This window comes from Mustela lutreola, chromosome X (genome assembly GCF_030435805.1).
Source record: "Mustela lutreola isolate mMusLut2 chromosome X, mMusLut2.pri, whole genome shotgun sequence".
NCBI lineage: Eukaryota > Metazoa > Chordata > Mammalia > Carnivora > Mustelidae > Mustela > Mustela lutreola.
This window is the reverse complement of record NC_081308.1, coordinates 120,388,387-120,407,708: the sequence shown is the minus strand read 5'-3', so window position 1 is coordinate 120,407,708 and position 19,322 is coordinate 120,388,387. Positions and strand designations below refer to the sequence as shown.

Here is a 19,322-nt window from a genome sequence, read left to right as displayed (position 1 = left end):
GCAGATGCTTAGCAACTGAGCCACCCAGGTGTCCCCCAAACAGAGTGATTCCTTGGTCCTCCTGCTGGAGTCTCAGCATTAAGCAGGGTGCACGCACCTTTGCCTCACTCTGAATACCTTGTCTCAGAACTGCCACCTCCCTTCCAATGGCAGTTGAACTTCCCAGGCTGGCGCCCCGGTAGCCATGGGTTTTCTGTTCCATCCCCAGCAGCAGAGGGTGTTGATTCTTTGTCTCCTCTAGCAGTGGTGACGTTTTCCTGAGACCAGCCGGGGAGGGCTTTTCTTGCCTTTCTCCCGGACATAGATGGGTTTTGCCTCAAGAGAGAGGGGGGTCCAGGATTATGGCATCTCTCACATCTATGTTGCAACCCATGCCAGTGGTTACGAGCCCCTCTTTTCTCTCAGGTTTACAGATTTCAGACTGTCACATTAGCTCCTACCAAGCCTTTAAGAATCGGTTCAAAAATCCACTTGTTTTCTTCTTCTGCCCTTTTATGGCAGTCATCGCTTGCTCCTGTGCCTTGTCAGTTGTGAAGCAGTTCGCTTCTCCTGTCTCTCCGCGGAAGGACTTTTCGCCCTTTGAAATTCAGTTCACTTGGTTGCCTCGCAACCTCAGCTTTCTGATGAACTAAAAAAACACATAATTTTGTAGATGATCTGGCGTTTTCTAATATTTATCATGAGGGATGGTGATGTTCTTTTGCTGCTTTTAACTTTGCTAAATGGAAACAGAGCCGCCGGTGAATGCTCCCGTGTACCCTGTTGTTCCCTTTCTTTAAAAAAGCCCTTCCCAGTTGAGGGAAATTGGCAGGGGAGGTGACCATGAGAGACTATGGACTCTGAAAAACAATCTGAGGGTCTTGAAGGGGCGGGGGGTGGGAGGTTGGGGGAACCAGGTGGTGGGTATTAGGGAGGGCACGGACTGCATGGAGCACTGGGTGTGGTGCAAAAACATTGAATAGTGTTACGCTGAAAAGATATAAAAAAAATAAATTATTTTTTAAAGAAAGGCCCTTCCCACCTCTCCCCCACCCTTGTCTTAGGGTAAGGCTTGAACCCTGAGCCTGGCCTGCCTGCCCTCTAAGGTCTGCCCTGTGGCCATGTCACCAGCCTCAACTTGCGCTCAAGGTACAGAACCTTCCCAGTTCATATCTGAGCAAAACATACGTGCTGTAGAAAAGATCGTCTCTTTGTGGTTTTTATGTGTTGCTGCCTAAGAATCATCTTCCATCCTTGAAGGAGCGTTTCCTTCTTTTAAGATGATTGAGGATTTTGATTGTTATTTCTCTTCTATGGATTTAATCATAGGTTGTGGTTTTATGCAAGCAACACAAGTGTTTATGTAAGTGAGAAAGGAAAGATCCAACAAAATATTATTTACAAATTAGTTCCGTTAATGATGCTATTGCTATTGGCTGCTGATTAAGATTGGCAAGAAAATAAAATTGTTCCCGAATAGGTCTTGAAATCCACATCTCTCTCTGCCAAATCATGTAGCAAATAGGAGGCAGGTGTGTGTCATTAATCCAGCGTTTCAGGACCGGTGTGGCCAGGTTCGTGTGCTAGGTACGGGACCCCTGGTCACACCGGGGTGGGTTGTCTTCTGCCACAAGCAGCTTCCTCCCTTCATCTGAGGTGCTGCACAAAATTTTCTCTGGCACAGGATGAAAAAGTTTGGGAGGCCCTGAACTCTAGATGATTTCTTATGTCCTTCCCCAAAACTGTCAGGACTCTTGAGAGGTTGGGAGTAAAGTAGTGGCCGTGTATGTGTGCGAAGTATCAAGTGGTGAATCTGGGCCGGGTCCTCGGCGAACTGTTTCACCTGGGTCGTCCTTTCAGGCTCAAACCAGTCCGGCGAGCGAGTTCTCATCACCTGAGGCACTCACCTGAGCTCATGTGGTGACGTGGTGGAGCTGGGCCACAAAGTCAGGTTACAGAGTCCTACTTTGTAGGGCGCCTGGGTGGCTCAGTGGGTTGAGTGTCTGACTCTTGATTTCGGCTCAAGTCATGATCTCAGGGTCAGGAGATCGAGCCCCACATGGGGCTCGTGCTGAGCACGGAATCTGTGTGTCCCTCTCCCTCTGCTCCGCCCCCTGCACGCTCTCCCGCTCTCAAATACATAAATAAGTAACATCTTTAAGAAAAAGTTCCACCGGGGGCGCCTGGGTGGCTCAGTGGGTTCCACCGGGGGCGCCTGGGTGGCTCAGTGGGTTAAGGCCTCTGCCTTTGGCTCAGATCATGATCCCAGGGTCCTGGGATCGAGCCCCCCATCGGGCTCTCTGTTCAGCAGGGAGCCTGCTTCCCCCTCTCTCTCTGCTTTCCTGCTTATGATCTCTGTCTGTTCAATAAATAAATGAAATCTTAAAAAGAAAAGAAAAAGTTCTACCTTTTAACCATTACGACTTATTCCCTACATTTTAAATTATGTGCACTAGAAATGGTTCCTGATTTCTTCTCATGGTTTGCCTCTACTTGAGCTTTGGGTACTTGCTGAGAGGAAAGCATTTCCTGTGGCTGTATTAATGGAGTGTTCTGACTGCAGGATGAATGATTGGAAAGCGACCTGTTTGAAAATTATTTCTTTGTCAAATGTTATGGGAAAAGTAGATGCCTCTCCAGCTGGCTAAGTTTTTCCGAGCACTGAAGAAGGGCCTGGCACCCAACAGTAACAGCTGGTGTTAGCACAGGCAAAGAAAAGCATGTTGAAATACGCACGATGCGGAGTAGGACAGTGGCTGCCCAGTGTTCAGGAAGTGCTCAGGTCGAGACACGCAGATTTTCAGGATTGATTCATGAACTGACAGTGGTCATTGTCTTATCGAACAGCGGTGCCAAAAAACATCAGAGAGTAGACTGCTCCCAGGGTACTGAAATGGTTTCTTTGAAAGTAAAGTTCACTAATAAGGTAATCTGACAGCATCGGTCAGTTCTTGTGACCTTGCAGAGGATTCTGAATGTTGAATAATGTTCTTTTCATCATCTTTCCCATGGCGTGCGATGCTGAGACACTCCCTAAGAGCAGGAGGGGTCTCCTGCTACTGTTAAGGCTGCAGTTTGAGGTATAATGAATGCTTTGTTTGGAATTAAGAATATTTGTATTTCTTTTTCTCTCTCTGCTAGGTCGGTGATGTAGTAGAAGTACAGGCAGATGAAACCTTCCCCTGTGATCTCATTCTTCTGTCATCCTGCACTGGCGACGGAACCTGTTACGTGACTACAGCCAGTCTTGATGGGGAATCCAACTGCAAAGTAAGGGAGAGGAAACCTTGCCTCAACATCTCAAGCTCAGGGTAGTTAGTCATACAGGACTGCTTTCCACGGCTCCCAGTCTTTTATCTTGTTTTTTCCTATTTGTGCAAGTTTTGTATTTGAAAGCAGCTTTTATATAATTGTGTTTGAACGTCTAAGCAGTTACCCAACTTTAGGGAAAAGCGTGGTGTTCAGCGAAGAAAATCCATGTCCCAAATAAAAGCCACCACGTTTTCTGTAGCCCTGTTTGCATTGATATCGACATGTCCCATTCGATGTTTTCTTTGGGCTTTTTCAAGTGAATGTCGTTGTAGGCTTAAACTATGTAACTATAAAAATAACTTCCTGTACTCTAGCTGCCGATCTGTTTTTATTTTTAAAGTGATGATTTTCTTGAAAAAATGTTTATCATGGCATATAGGAACTCTATCTTGGAGTAGTTTGGTTGCTTTTTAAAAAATACTTAGGGTTTTGTTTGGCAAATGTTTGTTCATTGCAACTAGGAAGAATTATAAACGAGCTAAAGTAAGTTTGCTCAAATTGGAGGCTAACTTTGTTCCACAGTACTTAATGGCAATCCGTTCTTGGCCGTCGTCCAGAGCTCCACAGGGTATGAAGGTGTATCCTCTCTATGCTGTGTTTAAGGAAGGGCACTGATGTGCTCACCTCTGTGTGTATCCTTGAGGGGCTTTTCTCTGCTTGTTTTTTCCATCTGGAGTCGAGAACCAGAACTCAGTATGTGAAACAGGAACTGAAATGCCTAGGAGATGACTAATTCCGTACTTCAAGGGCATGGTGATGAACTAGTGCTTTTAAACTGTTTGAAAGCAAAATTAAATTTGAGGAAATGTAAGGATAAAAATCAAGAAATCTACCTAAAGATGCCGTAATAGGGGAAAAAGTTGTTTAGAGGAAGAAAACTTTTAAGTGGCTTCTTTGTTCAGTTTAGTTGATCCGATCAGATCTGCTAAAAAGTACATAGGTTTTCAAAATCAGGGGAGAGTTTTAAATAGAACTCAGGCAGTTCCGTAATATTCCCAGAAGACCATGCGACAGCTTTCCCTTCTGCATAAGTGGTGCAGTCTTGGAGTCTGTGTTAGCCCTCCTTTGATGATTTATAAATGGGTTTATTGGCGCCTGCCTTGAGTTCTGGGTAAATCAAGTGCATAATATACACTAGTAGAATATGCCAACTGTTTGACTAAAGCAAAACACATCATATTGCTGCTCTTCCTATGAAATGTAGCCTCTTTGGGCATTTTCAATATGATTAATTATGCTATTTGTGTAGTGGAACTATTAATGAATTTTTTCTTTCAGTTGGCAAAATGTTAGCCTTCTTATGACCCAAAGGGTTATTTATGTTCAATTCATATGTATACATTGATACCGTGGTACCCTCTGGTGAACAAAATAACAGGGCTCAGTTCTATAAATAGGAGAAAAAGTAAATGGGTTAAGTTTTTCGTTGGGTTTTCCGTTAAGGATATGCATGCTACAAATGGAATTCTCTCTGCTGTCACTATCAGGGGAAGCTTTTAGTTTTTTCATTATCTTCTAAATCTCTTTGCAATGAGGTTATCTTTCTAATTGTTTGTAATATATTCGAAGAATAATACCATAAAATTTAGTTAGTGGGAAACGTGCATCAATATTTGTATTATTCTGCCAAAGCCTCTTACAAAAAACATACTGTGTTGCCGGAATAAGGTGGGTGTACGATGATGAAAAGAATCCCTTTGTCTTGGTTTTGCTTTTTCTTCTGCTTTCCTCATCTAGACACATTATGCGGTACGGGACACCATTGCACTATGTACAGCTGAGTCCATTGATACCCTCCGAGCAGCAATTGAATGTGAGCAGCCGCAGCCAGACCTCTACAAGTAAGAATCCCCTGGTTGTGATCTGCCCTGTGCGATGGTCTGTTGACTCGGCCGCTCCTTGCCACCAGTATCATGAAGAGACCCGCCACTTTCCAGCCCTCCTTCGTTCGTGTTTTTATGAGCTGTTCTTTCCTTCTGGCAGAGAAATGAATCAAATCCGCCTTGTTCACTACCAGCCCAAGATAAATCACTGTAGGCCCAGACACCTTACCTGTGATTTTTCTTTTATTTTTGTTATTTGTAAACACGACCATCTATCGTGTTTTAAGATTATGTTACCCCGTAAGGCTGCTCTGTGAGATTCGTGTATTAATCAGAGTTAATGAAAACAAAAATAAACCACTGGGTATGTCCTCCAACATTAAAGAGAGGAAGGGGATATGGGGCCACGCACTATCCTTTTTTATGAGGATTATGCTGAACTCAGTATTGCAAATAGGCTGCTTTTTGTCTACTGTGATTTCCTCTATTTTACTATACTTGGGCTTTCTGGAATAGACTTGCTGATGAACAGTCATTGTAGGTTCTCAGAAATTTGGCATTTGATTTTTTAAGACTGGTTAGTTTGGTTGATTAGAGCATGCTGTTGATAAGGATAGAGTAACAAGTTTTATCCCCACGTGGGCCAGTTAATCTCATTCTATTCCCTCTTACAGATGGCCTCAATTACCCGTGCCAGGCATCTTGTTAACGAATTCTGTTGGTCATAATGGGGGGCCAAATGGTTGGATGTAGCTTAACACCAGCGCACAGTAGTGGAAAAACAGAGTCTTCATCCCACTACAAGAACGGTGCCTTCCCTCCTTCCCATCATTCCTGAGAGTAGGAACTAGGACCATAAAACAAAACAGCTGTTCCCTGCCTTCAGGGATCTCAGACTTTGCAAGGCAGATAAATATTTATTAAAGCTAGGCCTATAGTACAGAGACATAATAGAACAGACTGAAACGCCCATGGAGTCACAGAAGAAGGGGTGGCCGATTCTGCCTGTGTTAGAGACCAGGATGCTTTTCTGCATGTTCACATGGCAGCTCCTAAATTTATTGGTTACCTTAAATATGAAGGAGAATTTTAGGGTAGGGAAGGTTATTCCTGATTTCTCTGGACTAGGCTGAGTGTCCTTGATTTGTGTCTTCAGAACACCTGTGCTTTCACAACCTGAGCCGTGATCATTTACATTGTAATTGCCTGTTAACTTGTCTGCCTTTAGTGGGAGGAACATGTCTTTCTGGCTTCCTAGTGGGCCCCTAGCACCTACCACAGCACTGGCACAATTAACATGTGGTGAATAAATAAACAGACCATCATACTTTGTGTACGTAGTAATCACAGTTCACTTTTTCTGAAAAACGATGATGCAAACTATAAAATATGCATAACTCTCTCTTGTTAAGGAGAGTTAGGCCGCTTTACCCCATTTTTTGAGAAATGCACATTATCGTGTGTCTAGCCATGTTAAGTGAGCAGATCAAGCTCGGTATTGTGATCAGCTGAATGAGAGAGGTTGGAAATTTCCGAGGTGGTCATTAGATGTTTGCCCCCTGAGACTCATGCAGTGGTTCTCAAAGGGTGATCTTGGGCCAGCACAGAGTCACCTGGAAACTTGTTGGGAATGCAGATTCTCACCTGAATCTAAAACTTGGGGGTGGGGCCCCAAAGTGCCCCGTTTAACAAGCACTCCGGTGGGTCTGGTGCACGCACAAGTGAAAAAAACACTGAACTAAGGGGTTTAAGTTGTGTGTTAGCACCAGCTCTCTTCACATGCATCCAGAATAGAGGGTAATTGTTTGTGGAACGGATAAATGAGCGGGAATGTTCTGTGCCTGCACAGTGCCAAGTAGACTCTGAAAATCAATTTTGAATCTTTGTGTTCTTATAACCCATACTATTATTTTTTAATTATATGAAAATATTACACATTGTGTTGATTCAGCATAACTTTTTTTCCCAGAAATATACTGGGTTTTTGTAGTTCATTCAGTCTTGCCTCTTTTGTATTATCTGTATCTTGATTCATTCCCATTTACGTGGTATATATAGATCTTTACCTTGATAGAGAAGACACATTTGCCATTATGTTCTTTTTGCAGGTTTGTTGGGCGAATCAATATCTATAGTAATAGTCTTGAGGCGGTTGCCAGGTTAGTTTGTCCTTCCTTTCATCTGTCCTTTTCGCGAGGAGGCGGGTATATTTCTCTTTAAAGCCCCTTAAAATACCTGGGGTGCCTGGGTGGCTCAGTGGGTTAAGCATCTGCCTTCGGCTCAGGTCATGATCCCTGGATCCTGGGATCGAGCCCCACATTCCTCTCTCTGCTTAGCGGGGGGCCTGCTTCCCCCTCTCTTTCTGCTTGCCTCTCTGCCTACTTGTGATCTCTGTCAAATAAATAAGTAAAATCTTTAAAAAAAAAAAAAAGCCCTTTAAAATACCCCAATACTTCTCTGTATAGAAAAGGCTGGAGAGCTGAATAAACCTGGATTAACTAGCCGGCATCCCAGTAGGCGGGTGGTGTTGCAAATGGTGTCTGAATTTGCAGAGCTCCGGGCCCTGGGGGGCCCACATCTGTTCTGGTTGTGCAGTGGCAGACTGTATTGGGGGGACACCTGGAGAGTGGTGGCTAAGGGAGAGTAGATGAGGGATAAGGCAGTAGATGAAAAGCCGAGAGAATTACCTGGACTGAAAGAAAATGAAGCGCTAATCATTTATAATGAACCAATTCAAATAAAAGGGCTGTTTTCTTCCCTCTTCTGTCATCCAGTTAATTACCTCAATTTTTCCACTTGGCCTTTATAGCCACGCTTAAAAGGAATTTAAATGCTGGCCGCCCAGTGATTGCCCCAAAGGCGGGTTTCCACTCTAAATATGTCAGTATGTCTTTCCACCTTGATGGCTGCTTTCCCAATCTTCTGTCACCTTTTCTTCCGTTGCTTGCTGTTTGCCGCTCTGTACTGCTCTTGCTGTCTGTGAATCAGAATCCTTCTATCTGTGTGCCCCCCCCCCCTTTACCTCTGCGTGTTGCTGGCGACTCTTATGCTCTGCTTCCAACTGTGCTGTACCCTCAAGGAGGTTCAGAGGGAAAGATCTTTTAGCTCATCCTGGGGCGTAAGCATATGATCTAAGTGGAAAGATACATTCGGAACCCCTTGGAGATAGATGTGTATTAGGGCAAAATATGTCCCCAGAGTTGATGATGCTATATTTTTTGGGCTGTTTGGATAAGCTGTGTTCATTTTTCATTTAGGTCTCTGGGACCTGAGAATCTCTTGTTGAAAGGAGCTACACTAAAAAATACCAAGAAGATATATGGTGAACAGTTTTTAAGATCTCCTTGTCAGAAATATGCTTTGTAAAGCCTGTGCATAAATAGTGCATGTTACAAATTGGACATGGCAGATACTTGCCACTCAGTTTAAGCCTGTTTTTAGGTGTTAGGACTTTATAAGATGGTAAATAAACTATAAATATGACCATCAAGTACGTAGAATGAAAATTATAAATGATGCGTCAGCTGGTGACTAGACTCAGGTTAAGACACAGCTTGGTGGGAAGTCGGCTGGCGGTCATACTTGTGACCTAGTTTTCACTGTCTTCTTTTATGCCTTAGGAGTTGCTGTTTACACTGGGATGGAAACCAAAATGGCTTTGAACTACCAAGGGAAATCTCAGAAGCGTTCTGCTGTTGAAAAGTTAGTGTGCACCACAATCTCTTTGGTAGCGGTTGAACTGTGATATAGTTAGTTTTTGGTAATTCCGAATAACAGCTGTTAACAAAGAAATAACGTCCATTACAATAGCAGCTACCACATTGAGCACTTAGGTTCCAGAATTGTGCTTAGTGATCTGTATGTCTGATTTCGCTTAATCTTCTGAGCAGCAACATGGCGGGACTCCTGTTAGCCTGTCTGCCTTGCACAGGAAGCAGTGATCTCCGAGCCGGGTGACTTACCTAAACTCATGTAGCTCTTCAAGGGCAAAGTCTATTTGAATTAGAATTTTGCTCCCTTTTGCTGCTGGATAGTGGTTTGGGGTCCTCTAGTTGCTGTATGTAAGGAAGTTCAACAATGTAGGTAATAGTCTCCTGCTAGAGCTTCAAGCCCGTTGTTCCAGCATGGACCTCACTGTCATTGCCAAGGATATACTGTGTATCAGTGGCACCCCCTCCATAGCCCTACTTGCAGATCCAAGGAGTCCACACTAAGTATGAGGATTTCACACTGGCTCTACTGCAAACCCTTAGAATTTAGGGAAATGGAAACAACCTACTCTTTCTTTAAGGGGTGAGTAGATACGGTCTATGCATGTGTGTGTCTCCTGTCACTTTTTAGGATCCTTCTTTTTTTTTTTTTTTTTTTTTTTGGTAAGTGCATTAAGCTAGTCAGCCACTGCACTTGGTGAGCATTGGTGAGCAGCAAACAGGTCAGGAGGTCAGGGCTGGCTTTTCCACTTTACCAACTGAGCATAAGGCTTCTGCAGTGGTAACTGTGCTTACCCATCGTCCACAGGAGAGGCTTTAGGAAACTGAATGGCTTAATTTTTACATGGTTGATATCTTATATAGTTTTTAAATCCATAATATCTTCTTTTTCAGATCCATTAATGCCTTCCTGATTGTGTATTTATTTCTGTTACTGACCAAAGCTGCAGTATGCACTACGCTAAAGTACGTTTGGCAAAGTACCCCATATAACGATGAACCTTGGTACAACCAAAAGACTCAGAAAGAGCGGGAATCCTTAAAGGTAATCAGTTTTATGCTGCAACTTTTAACTCTTGCTAAAAATTTTAACTCTCGCCCTTTGTGAGCGAGCCACCCTTTATTGAAATGTTATTTGGATAATGATACCTTTTGTTGGCTTCCGAGTTTTCTCAGGTTGTATGGTAGCCCCAAGCTGTTAGACATTTAAGAAGTTTTATAGGATTTTTTTCTTTTACTTTAGGCATCTGTGCTTATTTTTAGCTCTTTAGTTAAAGAGTTTGAAACAGCTGATCAAGAATCTCAGGTTATATGTCTCTGGCTGTACCCAAGAATCTGTGTGACTATACATGAGCTTGGAATATGTCATAAATAGATGCCTACACAGAAACTTCGATCCTGTGTTTGTACTGGGGGGAAGGCAGAGAATTTAAGGAAGTGAAAAAGTGTTAATAGGTACATTTACTGAAGTATAATGATAAAATTGGGGATGTTTTTCAAATGTTCTTTTCACATACTATGATGAGAACTTTGGCCAATGGGATAGTATCATTAGGAACTTCATAGCAACAGCAGTGCTTTTAGTATTGAAATAAAAAGAAAAGTTACCTGGTTCTTTATCTTGTACTTGTTGGCTAAAACTGTGTATCTGATCAGCACGAACTATTTCTTTTGTTTTAGGTTTTGAAGATGTTCACTGACTTCCTGTCATTTATGGTTCTGTTCAACTTTATCATACCTGTATCCATGTATGTCACGGTAGAAATGCAGAAATTCTTGGGCTCTTTCTTCATTTCATGGGATAAGGACTTTTATGATGAAGAAATTAATGAAGGAGCCCTGGTTAACACATCAGACCTTAATGAAGAACTTGGTCAGGTTAGAATGTATTTTTACTTGAAATAAGTTAATGTATTGAAAATATCTGTTCTTATACTCTAGCTTACCAATGTATGTGACCATTTCACGTTGGGAAATGTGATTCAGATATTCTTTTATCCAGGCATAGAACAAAGACAAGCAGTATTTTCATAGCTGTAGCATTCATTATCTTGTTGGCATTTTTGAGGAGTAGCCCACTTTATATATTAAATTTGAATGTGACGGAAATTTTCTTTACAACTCACCTGGCGATGTTGTTAGATTATGGGCTGTTGCTTTGGAACAGACACATGTAGTTGGTCTTCCTCAGCGTCTGTTACCAGGTGGGGATAGACTCTGGGGTGGTCAGTAAAACTATTCTATGACTGTGTTTTGTTCCATAAGCAGCATTGACTAGAGTTGTCCTGTTGATGTTGTCTTGGTACATTTTTGATCAGACAGAATACATTCCTAGCAAGCAGAGTTGTTAACTCCAGGGCAGGAATTTAAATGAAGTCAGAATGTGAGGGCATGTGCTCCTCAGAATGCTTTTTGCTTCATATACCAGTGTGGCCCAGGCTGTGGCCTCATTTCTAAGGCAGGTGCGTTTGTTCCCAGTGTGGTATGGTCTAGCTAGAATTCTTCAAATGGTGACTTTGTAGGTGATTTTCTCATCAGTATTGAGAAAGTTCTTCCCTTTGTCTGGATGTACTGTGTGTCACGTAATGCTCTTCACAGGCTGGGGGAATTTTTTGGCTTTCATTTAACTTTCATGATATTTAGAATGTCAAGGCTGTGGAAATGTCATTTCTATGACTGGGAGATGCAAATTCGGTTAATGGAACTGTGCGGCTGGAACAGGGCCTCACACTTGTTTTAAATGGTGCCAAGTTGCATCTACGCCTCAAAACCCTCCCCCCGAATGTAGCCCCTCACAGCCCCCACTCTTTCTGTTCTTCACCCAGCCGTGCCTAGACCAGAGTACCATCTTAACAACTACAGGCACAAGGGGGAAAGGACACTCCAGATACCAGTTCTGTTGAGAGCTGACAACATGACTCCAGGATCCCAGACTGTGGAATCTGCATCCCACAGAGATACTGAGTCACCAAGGATAGAACAAGAGTTGAATGAACAAATGCTTTTTTCCCTTAGATATTGTTCCCAGAAGATTCTTTTGAAGGTGACTTCAGCTGCCACAGCTGACCTTACTTAGCCTTTGTAAACCACTTTTAATCCAGGAACAGAGCTGTCTGAATAGAACTACTCTGGTCCCAATAAAAAGCATTGATTACAGCATTACTGCTTGAAAAAAAAAAAAAAAAAAACTGAGTTACAAGCCACCTCTGGTGAACTTTCCCTCCCTGACAGGTGATTTAGTTGAGTAAATCTACCTAGATCCAGTGCGTGGTTCACCTACCCAAGGATGAATGTGGCCAGAGCCCCAGGACACTGCAGACAGAGTGGCCATCATGCCGCATGTGACTCCTAACGCTGTCTAGAGACAGGAAGGATATCCAAGCCACGTGCCACTCAAATGAGATTCTTAAATCTTCCAGACCCCCACCTCAGCAGATTCCAAGTGGAAAGTAATCTTACTCCTATCATTCAGGCTGTATTCACACTGCAGAAAGCAAAGTAGAGCTTTGGGTAATGATCTGGTAAATTTGATCCGTGAAAAGAGACTAGAGTTTTCATTTCAGCCACCACTTCTTTCCCCTACCAAAACCTGCCTTTCTGGCTGGGACTGTCGTTTAGTCAAAGCACTGAGTTAATAGCCAGACCACCACTTTTATTTATATGGTGTAAAAACAACTTGCCTTCATTATCAGCTTATACATGTGGAAACTACCTGAATGAAAATGCAAAGAAGTCTTGAAATAGTTCCCTAGGCCATTTACTATTCAGTGGACCAGTACGCACAAAATTGAGTGTAACCAGCTTTCTCCTTGATGAGTCATAATTTCAGATCTGTATGACTTTTTATGTTATAAAAAAGCAGTGTCAGTTAGGTCCCACTGATACCATTGCAAATACTTGCTTACTCTCTTTTAAAATGACCCACATTGAGGGGTGCCTGCATGGCTTAGTCAGTTGAATGGCCAACTCTTGGTCTTGGCTCAGGTCTTGATCTCGGGGTCATGGGTTTGGGCCCCGCATTGGGCTCCGTGCTGGGCATGGAGCCTACTTTAAAAAAAATGACCCACACTGATATTTAAAAAATGGGAAGGTACATTTAGGACAGTGTTTGACTTGAGAAACAAAAAGAAGAGCGAGCAGCTGGGTGTCACAGTCTGTTGAGCAACCGACTCTTGGTCTTGGCTCAGGTCGTGAACTCCAGGTTGTGAGATCCAGCCCCAAATCTCTCGCCCTCGCCCTCTGCCCCTCCCACTTGTGTACATGCTCTTGAGCTTGCTCTTTCTCTCCCAACCCCCAAAATAAGTAAATCTGTAGAAAAAACGAAGTAGACTGTTCGGTTGGAAAAGAATGGAGTCTTTTAGGATCAGGCATCAGTCTTTTAGGCAACCAAATGGTTTCAATCCATCTTGAAAATATTTTGGGGTAGCCTCCTGCTTTACAGCCCCTTCAGGTCTTGCAGCGATGCCTAATGGTGTGTCTGGGTGTATACTCTGATTCCAGTAATTCAATCCCGCTGTTATGTATTAAACTTACGCTATATATCAAGAATATATTGATGGTACTGAGGTTACTATTACAGAGTATACATGAAACCCTCAAGTTGTTCACCATTCAGTGAGGAAAACATACATATCATATGTAACTACAGCAATGTGACGATAATTGATCAGAAAAAATAGGTCATGTGAGATGATGGAAAGAGTCCAGTACTGTGATTTTGGTCAAGGCAACAGCATCTATCTAATACCTTTATAGTTTGTAAACATTTATTATTGTACTTTCTTTTCCAGTCTTTACAGCCTTGAGCGGCAGGCTTAGTTATTTCAGGTTAATATTTAAAGTTTACAGACTTGAGAATTTTCCAAGGTCACAAAGTTAGTAGGTGGTGAAGCCAAGACACCATTAAGTTGAATGATACGAAATTTTTGACCTACAAAAGAGGCATTTCCATACGTTCATGAACGTTAGTTCAGGGCTCTTTCCACCCTACAACAGCTGTCTCGCTTTAGGCTTTGCATCCATAAAATGATGAGTTTCAGCTTGCTTATAGGGAAGTGCCTTTCCAACAGCCTCAGACCTGCCACTAGAGAGGAAGAGGCTATCATGAGTTGGGCAAGCAAGCAGCCTCTCACTCTTTAGCCCTTTTTAGTAACAGCTGATCGTCTCCTCCCCCTTGGCCAAGTACAGGGCATGTATTAGAGCAGTGATTCTCAAAGTACAATCCCTGGATAGGCAGCATCAGCATCACCTAGGAACTTCATTAGAAATGTCCATTACCTAGCGCTGCCCTAGAGCGCTGAATCAGAAGCTGGGGAAACAGAGGCCAGCAATCGGAGTTTTAACAAGCCCTCCCAGTGAGAGTGATGCACACTACAATTTGATATTGACCATGTCAGGGTATAGTTTGTTGGCCTTATACCTGCGAGATCAGTTCTACACAGATCCATACTGCACAGAACATTCTGCATAGGGAAACAATTGCACGATGTATTTTTTTTTTTAAACTACCACCTTTGGCACTTTCTAAGATTTCTAAGTGGTTTAATGCTGATCCAAATGTAAGAGGCGCAGTAACCCGGGAGAACCTTCAGGGGAAAATGATGGTAAACAATTTTGATCAGAAAAAAAGTCCCAAAGAGTTTTATTTGAACTGGAAAAATCTAGACGATACAGGAATAATAGCACTTGAATTAATTTAAAGGGAGAATTCAAACTTGGCTGGTTAACAGAGCAAAAAAAGGAAGATTGAAATGCTATATTTGTGCCAGTGCTGCTACCGTGAAAGGCTTTGAAAAATAATTAGAAAGCAACTACTGCTGGAGTCCATCTCTTTCTCCCTTACATAATGAAAACCTTCATCTTGTGCTTATGCTTGTTCCTGTCAGCCCATAATTTTAACTATTTAAGCATAAATTGCCAAAAAGGAGGGTAAAATTGTGGGTTTCCAAAAGCCAGATGTTATAAATAGAAGAGATAAAAACTGAGATAAAATGGAAATGCTCAAAATGGTTTATTTGGCATGGAAAATTTATTTCATCGCTTACTTTTTCCATTATTTATGAAAGAATGCTTATATTATACTTTTTTTTTTTGCTTATATTTTAACCTATTATTATAAACTGTTTTTTTTAACTTGGAAACTTTTTTCAGGAGTATCTAAAAATATACACAGTGTGTGGAAAGAAACTTCAATTACGTTTTTGAACATTAAAGACTTCCTGTGTCTCCTAATTAAGTAACTTGATATTATTTTCCCTAACCATCCATACTCTTTGATTCTATCTGCAGTATATAACACAGTGCATTTTACTTCAATCCAGTATATTCATCAAAAATTTTACTTTTCAAGGAAAAGCTTTGTTACATCGCAGTAAATTTAAGTTCCTCTCAAATATTTTTCTGTGAGTTGCACGCACACGCACGCGTGTGTGTAAAAGGGTCAGTCTATCTTACTTCCCACTTAAAAAATGGACTTTTATTTTAGAACTTCTTTACATCAAAATAGATAAGTAATCAACTGAAAGTTTCTTAGTTTGATAAAATAGCCACATTTTTCTTATTAATCTTCTGTATTTGAGCGCGTCTACCTTGGACATGTGATACTATTTCACTGCCTTTAAAAATACTTGTTGGAGGGCGTCTGGCTGGCTTAGTCAGTGGAGCCTGCGGCTCTTGAATTTGGCATTGTGAGTTTGAACCCCACATGTGGTATGGAGTTTACTTAAATTTTTTTAAAAAGATTTTTATTTATTTATTTGACAGACAGAGATTACAAGCAGGTAGAGAAGCAGGCAGAGAGAGAGAGAGGAGGAAGCAGGCTCCCTGCTTGAGCAGAGAGCCCAATGTGGGGCTGGATCCCAGGACCCTGAGATCATGACCTGAGTCGAAGGCAGAGGCTTTAACCCACTGAGCCACCCAGGCGCCCCTTAAATTTTTTTTTAATTAAAAAAAAGTTCTTACTCATTTGCCACTCTTTTTGTAATAGTGCTTTTGTAATTAACCTGACATTTGACGAGAAGTCTTAGAGACCGAGCTAAGCTACGGATAGGAGAAGAGTCCCGCCTTACAGCCTAAGGAAAACTTAGTCACACTGAAGGAGGTTACACCGCCTCTGTTTGTGTCCTTGTTTTTAGGTGGACTATATATTCACAGACAAGACTGGAACGCTCACTGAAAATAGCATGGAATTCATTGAGTGCTGCATAGATGGACACAAATACAAAGGTGCAGCGCAGGACACTGATGGTCTCTCACAGACTGATGGACCCTTAACGTATTTTGACAAAGCAGATAAGGTGGCATTTTCCGAATTACATTTTCCCCGGAGACATCCTTCTGTGTGTGCATGTGCTAACTTCGCGTAGTAGAAATAAGAGCTCGGAGTGCATGACACGACTTTGGAATAACCCTTTGCTTTTTTGACTTCAGCTTCCCTGCTTCACTAACACCTCCGGAGATCGTTAATAAGCAGCATTTACAAATAGGGAGGGGTGTGGAAAACGGCTTCGGGGCAAAACTTTCGCTTTTGTCTGTCTGTCTGATCGTAATTCTTGATGCTTTGTCTTTAAAAATATGAGCTGCTCCGAGAGTGAAGTCTTTTTCAGTCATTCAAGTCCCAGGAGTGTCTAGACATTAAATGAACCCAAGTCTCCCTGCACCTGAGCTATCGCCAGATTGTGAATTGGATACTGAATGAGCTCTTTCAGGCCATAAAGAATTCACCGATTTAGTATTCGGTGGCAGCACGGTAGCCTGAATGAGCGAACACAGCCCCTAGGGTATGTTAGCTGAGACCCGGGGATGCTGTCAGCTACAAGGGAGGATATAGAGCTCATCTGAGTATTAGGGATTTAGAAATTTCGGCTACTCGGTTTGCTGGCGGTTATAACACTTTCTCACATTAATACCTTCTCTCTGTTCGCTGACTACCAGGTGATCAAAGGGAAAATAACGGAGTCATTTTTCTGTTACTGTTCAACAGAACCGAGAAGAGCTCTTTCTGCGTGCCTTGTGCTTATGTCACACTGTAGAAGTTAAAACAAATGATACTGTTGATGGGCCTACGGAATCAGCTGCATTAACGTACATGTCCTCCTCACCAGATGAGATCGCTTTGGTGAAAGGAGCTAAAAAGTAAGCACTTCTGTTAGGTTGGGCGAATAAATTCTGGAGACGTGCCGGACAGCGTGGTACCTGTCGTTAACAACACAGTGGCTTGCACTTCAGAGTCTGGTGAGAGGGGAGAGAGCTCATGTTAAGTGCGCTTTACCACAAACAACAGAACACCGCTGGGGCCCACGGAAGCTTCGAGAGTGGTTGGATAGGTTTCTTACCTCGCTTGTGGTAATGATCTCACAGGTGTTTGCACGTGTCCAAACTTCTCAAATTCCTCACGTTAAATAGGTATAGTTCTTTGTATATCAGTCATACCTCAAGAAGGCTGTCTTAAAAACTCTGAGGTAAGTTGTAGAGAAGTACATGAGCAATTTTGAAGAGTTTTAAAAAAAAAAAGTAGTAAGCACTGCTTGTACTTCTCCTGAGAACATGAAATCACAGGAGGACTAGAGTTGTTTTTTCCTCTGCTCCAATAACCTTATCTTATAAATATTCTTTAATAAAAAGCCGAAATGCTTTCTCTGAAAGTTTGTGAAAAATTCCCCAAACCTAGCCAATTAAGACCAAAAAGAAAATAGCAATGCGTAGGTATGACTTGCATTACTGTTGATAAATACCAACCGGAAGTCCAAATGTTCATATTATATTCTGCAAATTCTGCAACAGTGGCCACTTTCTGTACAACACATGCTATTTCTGAAGCGCTCTCAGCCGTTTTGACGTCACTTTGTAACCGACAGTCCTGTATTACCCTTGAGGCCTGAGATGATTAAGTGGTTAAAAGGTCACCCGATGTGTCTGCTACAGAATTGGAATTACAAATTGCCTCTTGATTACAAGTCGTGACTGGGCTTTGACTTCCTCTTTCCTGTCGTCTCAGCCAGTAAAGGGAAGTATAGTTATAGACTGTTTTGTGTTGTTTGTTTTTTTTTTCCACACAAAAGAGAAGAAAACAATAAGCAAGTGTGCCCCACTGCAAGGGAAAATTAATCATTCTTTAGAGATCCACAAAGGTCTTTTTGTTGCTTTTCGACAGGTATGGGTTCACATTTGTAGGAATTCGGAATGGCCATATGAGAGTAGAGAACCAAAGAAAAGAAATAGAAGAGTAAGTAGCGTGGTGTGTTTGATGTTTGTGACGTGTCAACCTTGGGTGGATTTTGGAAGGGCCCCTAAGGAAACTTCTTTCATCTATAAATGGATAAGACTCTGCTTTCCGGGTTGGAGTTTTATGTAAATGTAGCTGGGGTGGAAGACCTTTTTCTAGAGTGGTAGCAACTGGGACTTGAGGTGGAAATTACTCGTCTGGTTCACATGTGGGTCCAAGAGCCCAAATGAGAATCTGCCTGGACTTTCTGAAACACAGATGCTAATGTTAGGTCTCCAGCACACGCTGTAAGAAAAATCCATGAACTTATATGAAACCTTCTGCTGTCCAGAACCCAGCCAATCACTCTGGGATGGTGGGCTCAACCAGTCATAGAAGCTTTGGTGGCAGAAGCTGTCTTATTCTACCCCACTCAAATGTGAGCCCCACAGCAAGTACCCTGAGGCAGCAGTATTTTGGATCTTTTTTTTTTTTCTCCTCCTACAGAGAGCCCAACGAACAAAACCGCCTTGGCTTAATAGCAGATTTTAATTAGGGTCTGTGATTAATTTGAATTCCTTCATCTGAACTTGAAATGTAATTATCTTATCTGACTTCTATTCTGGCCCCTAGCGTCTCAGGAGACCCATCTCAGAAACCTGCAATATGTGTAGATGTGTTTGGGGAGTGGGCCCCTTAGGGAAATGATGCTCAAAAGCCAGGCTAAGGCTCTTTGGCCTGACGACTTCCAGGACCCCCGGATCATGATTAGAGTCCAGATTCTAGCCAGTTCACAACAGCGCCCCCATCTGGTCGACACCAAATGATACGTTCCGTGTAGATCTCCTTCACACCTCGCAGAAAGGGTGCCCTGCCCACTCCCATCAAAAACAGGCTTCATAGTCGATGTTCTTAGGTCAACTACTTGCGTCCAAGTTGCTCATTTTCAAAAAATATTTCCCCATGTCTTTGTAATAATTAATCCTGTTTTCACTCTTCTGCCTTCTTTCATCCGATTTATTAGCCCAGTACAAATCTGATCATAGCATTCCACTGCTTGAACCCTACGGTGACTTCCTGTTGCTCGTAGGATAAAATTCCAAATCTCTGAAATGGACCACAATGTTCTCCGCCCCCAGTCCTTGCTTCCCACTCTGGCTGTGCCCCCACCAGCTAGATTTCAAGCTTCAGTGAACTATTTCTTCACATGCCTTTTTCTCTACCCACTATGCCAAGCCACCCTTTTTTCATCATGTCACTCCTACAGACCACAGCCGAGGCACTACCTCTTCCAGG

General features: G+C 42.4%; 1 protein-coding gene across 6 annotated transcripts in view; it reads left to right on the top strand.

The window, feature by feature from the left end:
• The window catches only part of ATP11C (ATPase phospholipid transporting 11C), a 182,638-nt gene that overhangs the window by 106,128 nt on the left and 57,188 nt on the right, over positions 1-19,322 (top strand). For all 6 annotated transcript variants that reach the window (XM_059156476.1, XM_059156477.1, XM_059156479.1 and 3 more), the window contains exons 6-15: positions 3,121-3,249; positions 5,029-5,132; positions 7,223-7,273; positions 8,372-8,436; positions 8,735-8,816; positions 9,719-9,869; positions 10,505-10,702; positions 15,958-16,119; positions 16,806-16,957; positions 17,976-18,047. In XM_059156476.1, the coding sequence (XP_059012459.1) occupies positions 3,121-3,249; positions 5,029-5,132; positions 7,223-7,273; positions 8,372-8,436; positions 8,735-8,816; positions 9,719-9,869; positions 10,505-10,702; positions 15,958-16,119; positions 16,806-16,957; positions 17,976-18,047 (1,166 nt within the window). The remainder of the gene's footprint in view (positions 1-3,120; positions 3,250-5,028; positions 5,133-7,222; positions 7,274-8,371; positions 8,437-8,734; positions 8,817-9,718; positions 9,870-10,504; positions 10,703-15,957; positions 16,120-16,805; positions 16,958-17,975; positions 18,048-19,322) is intronic.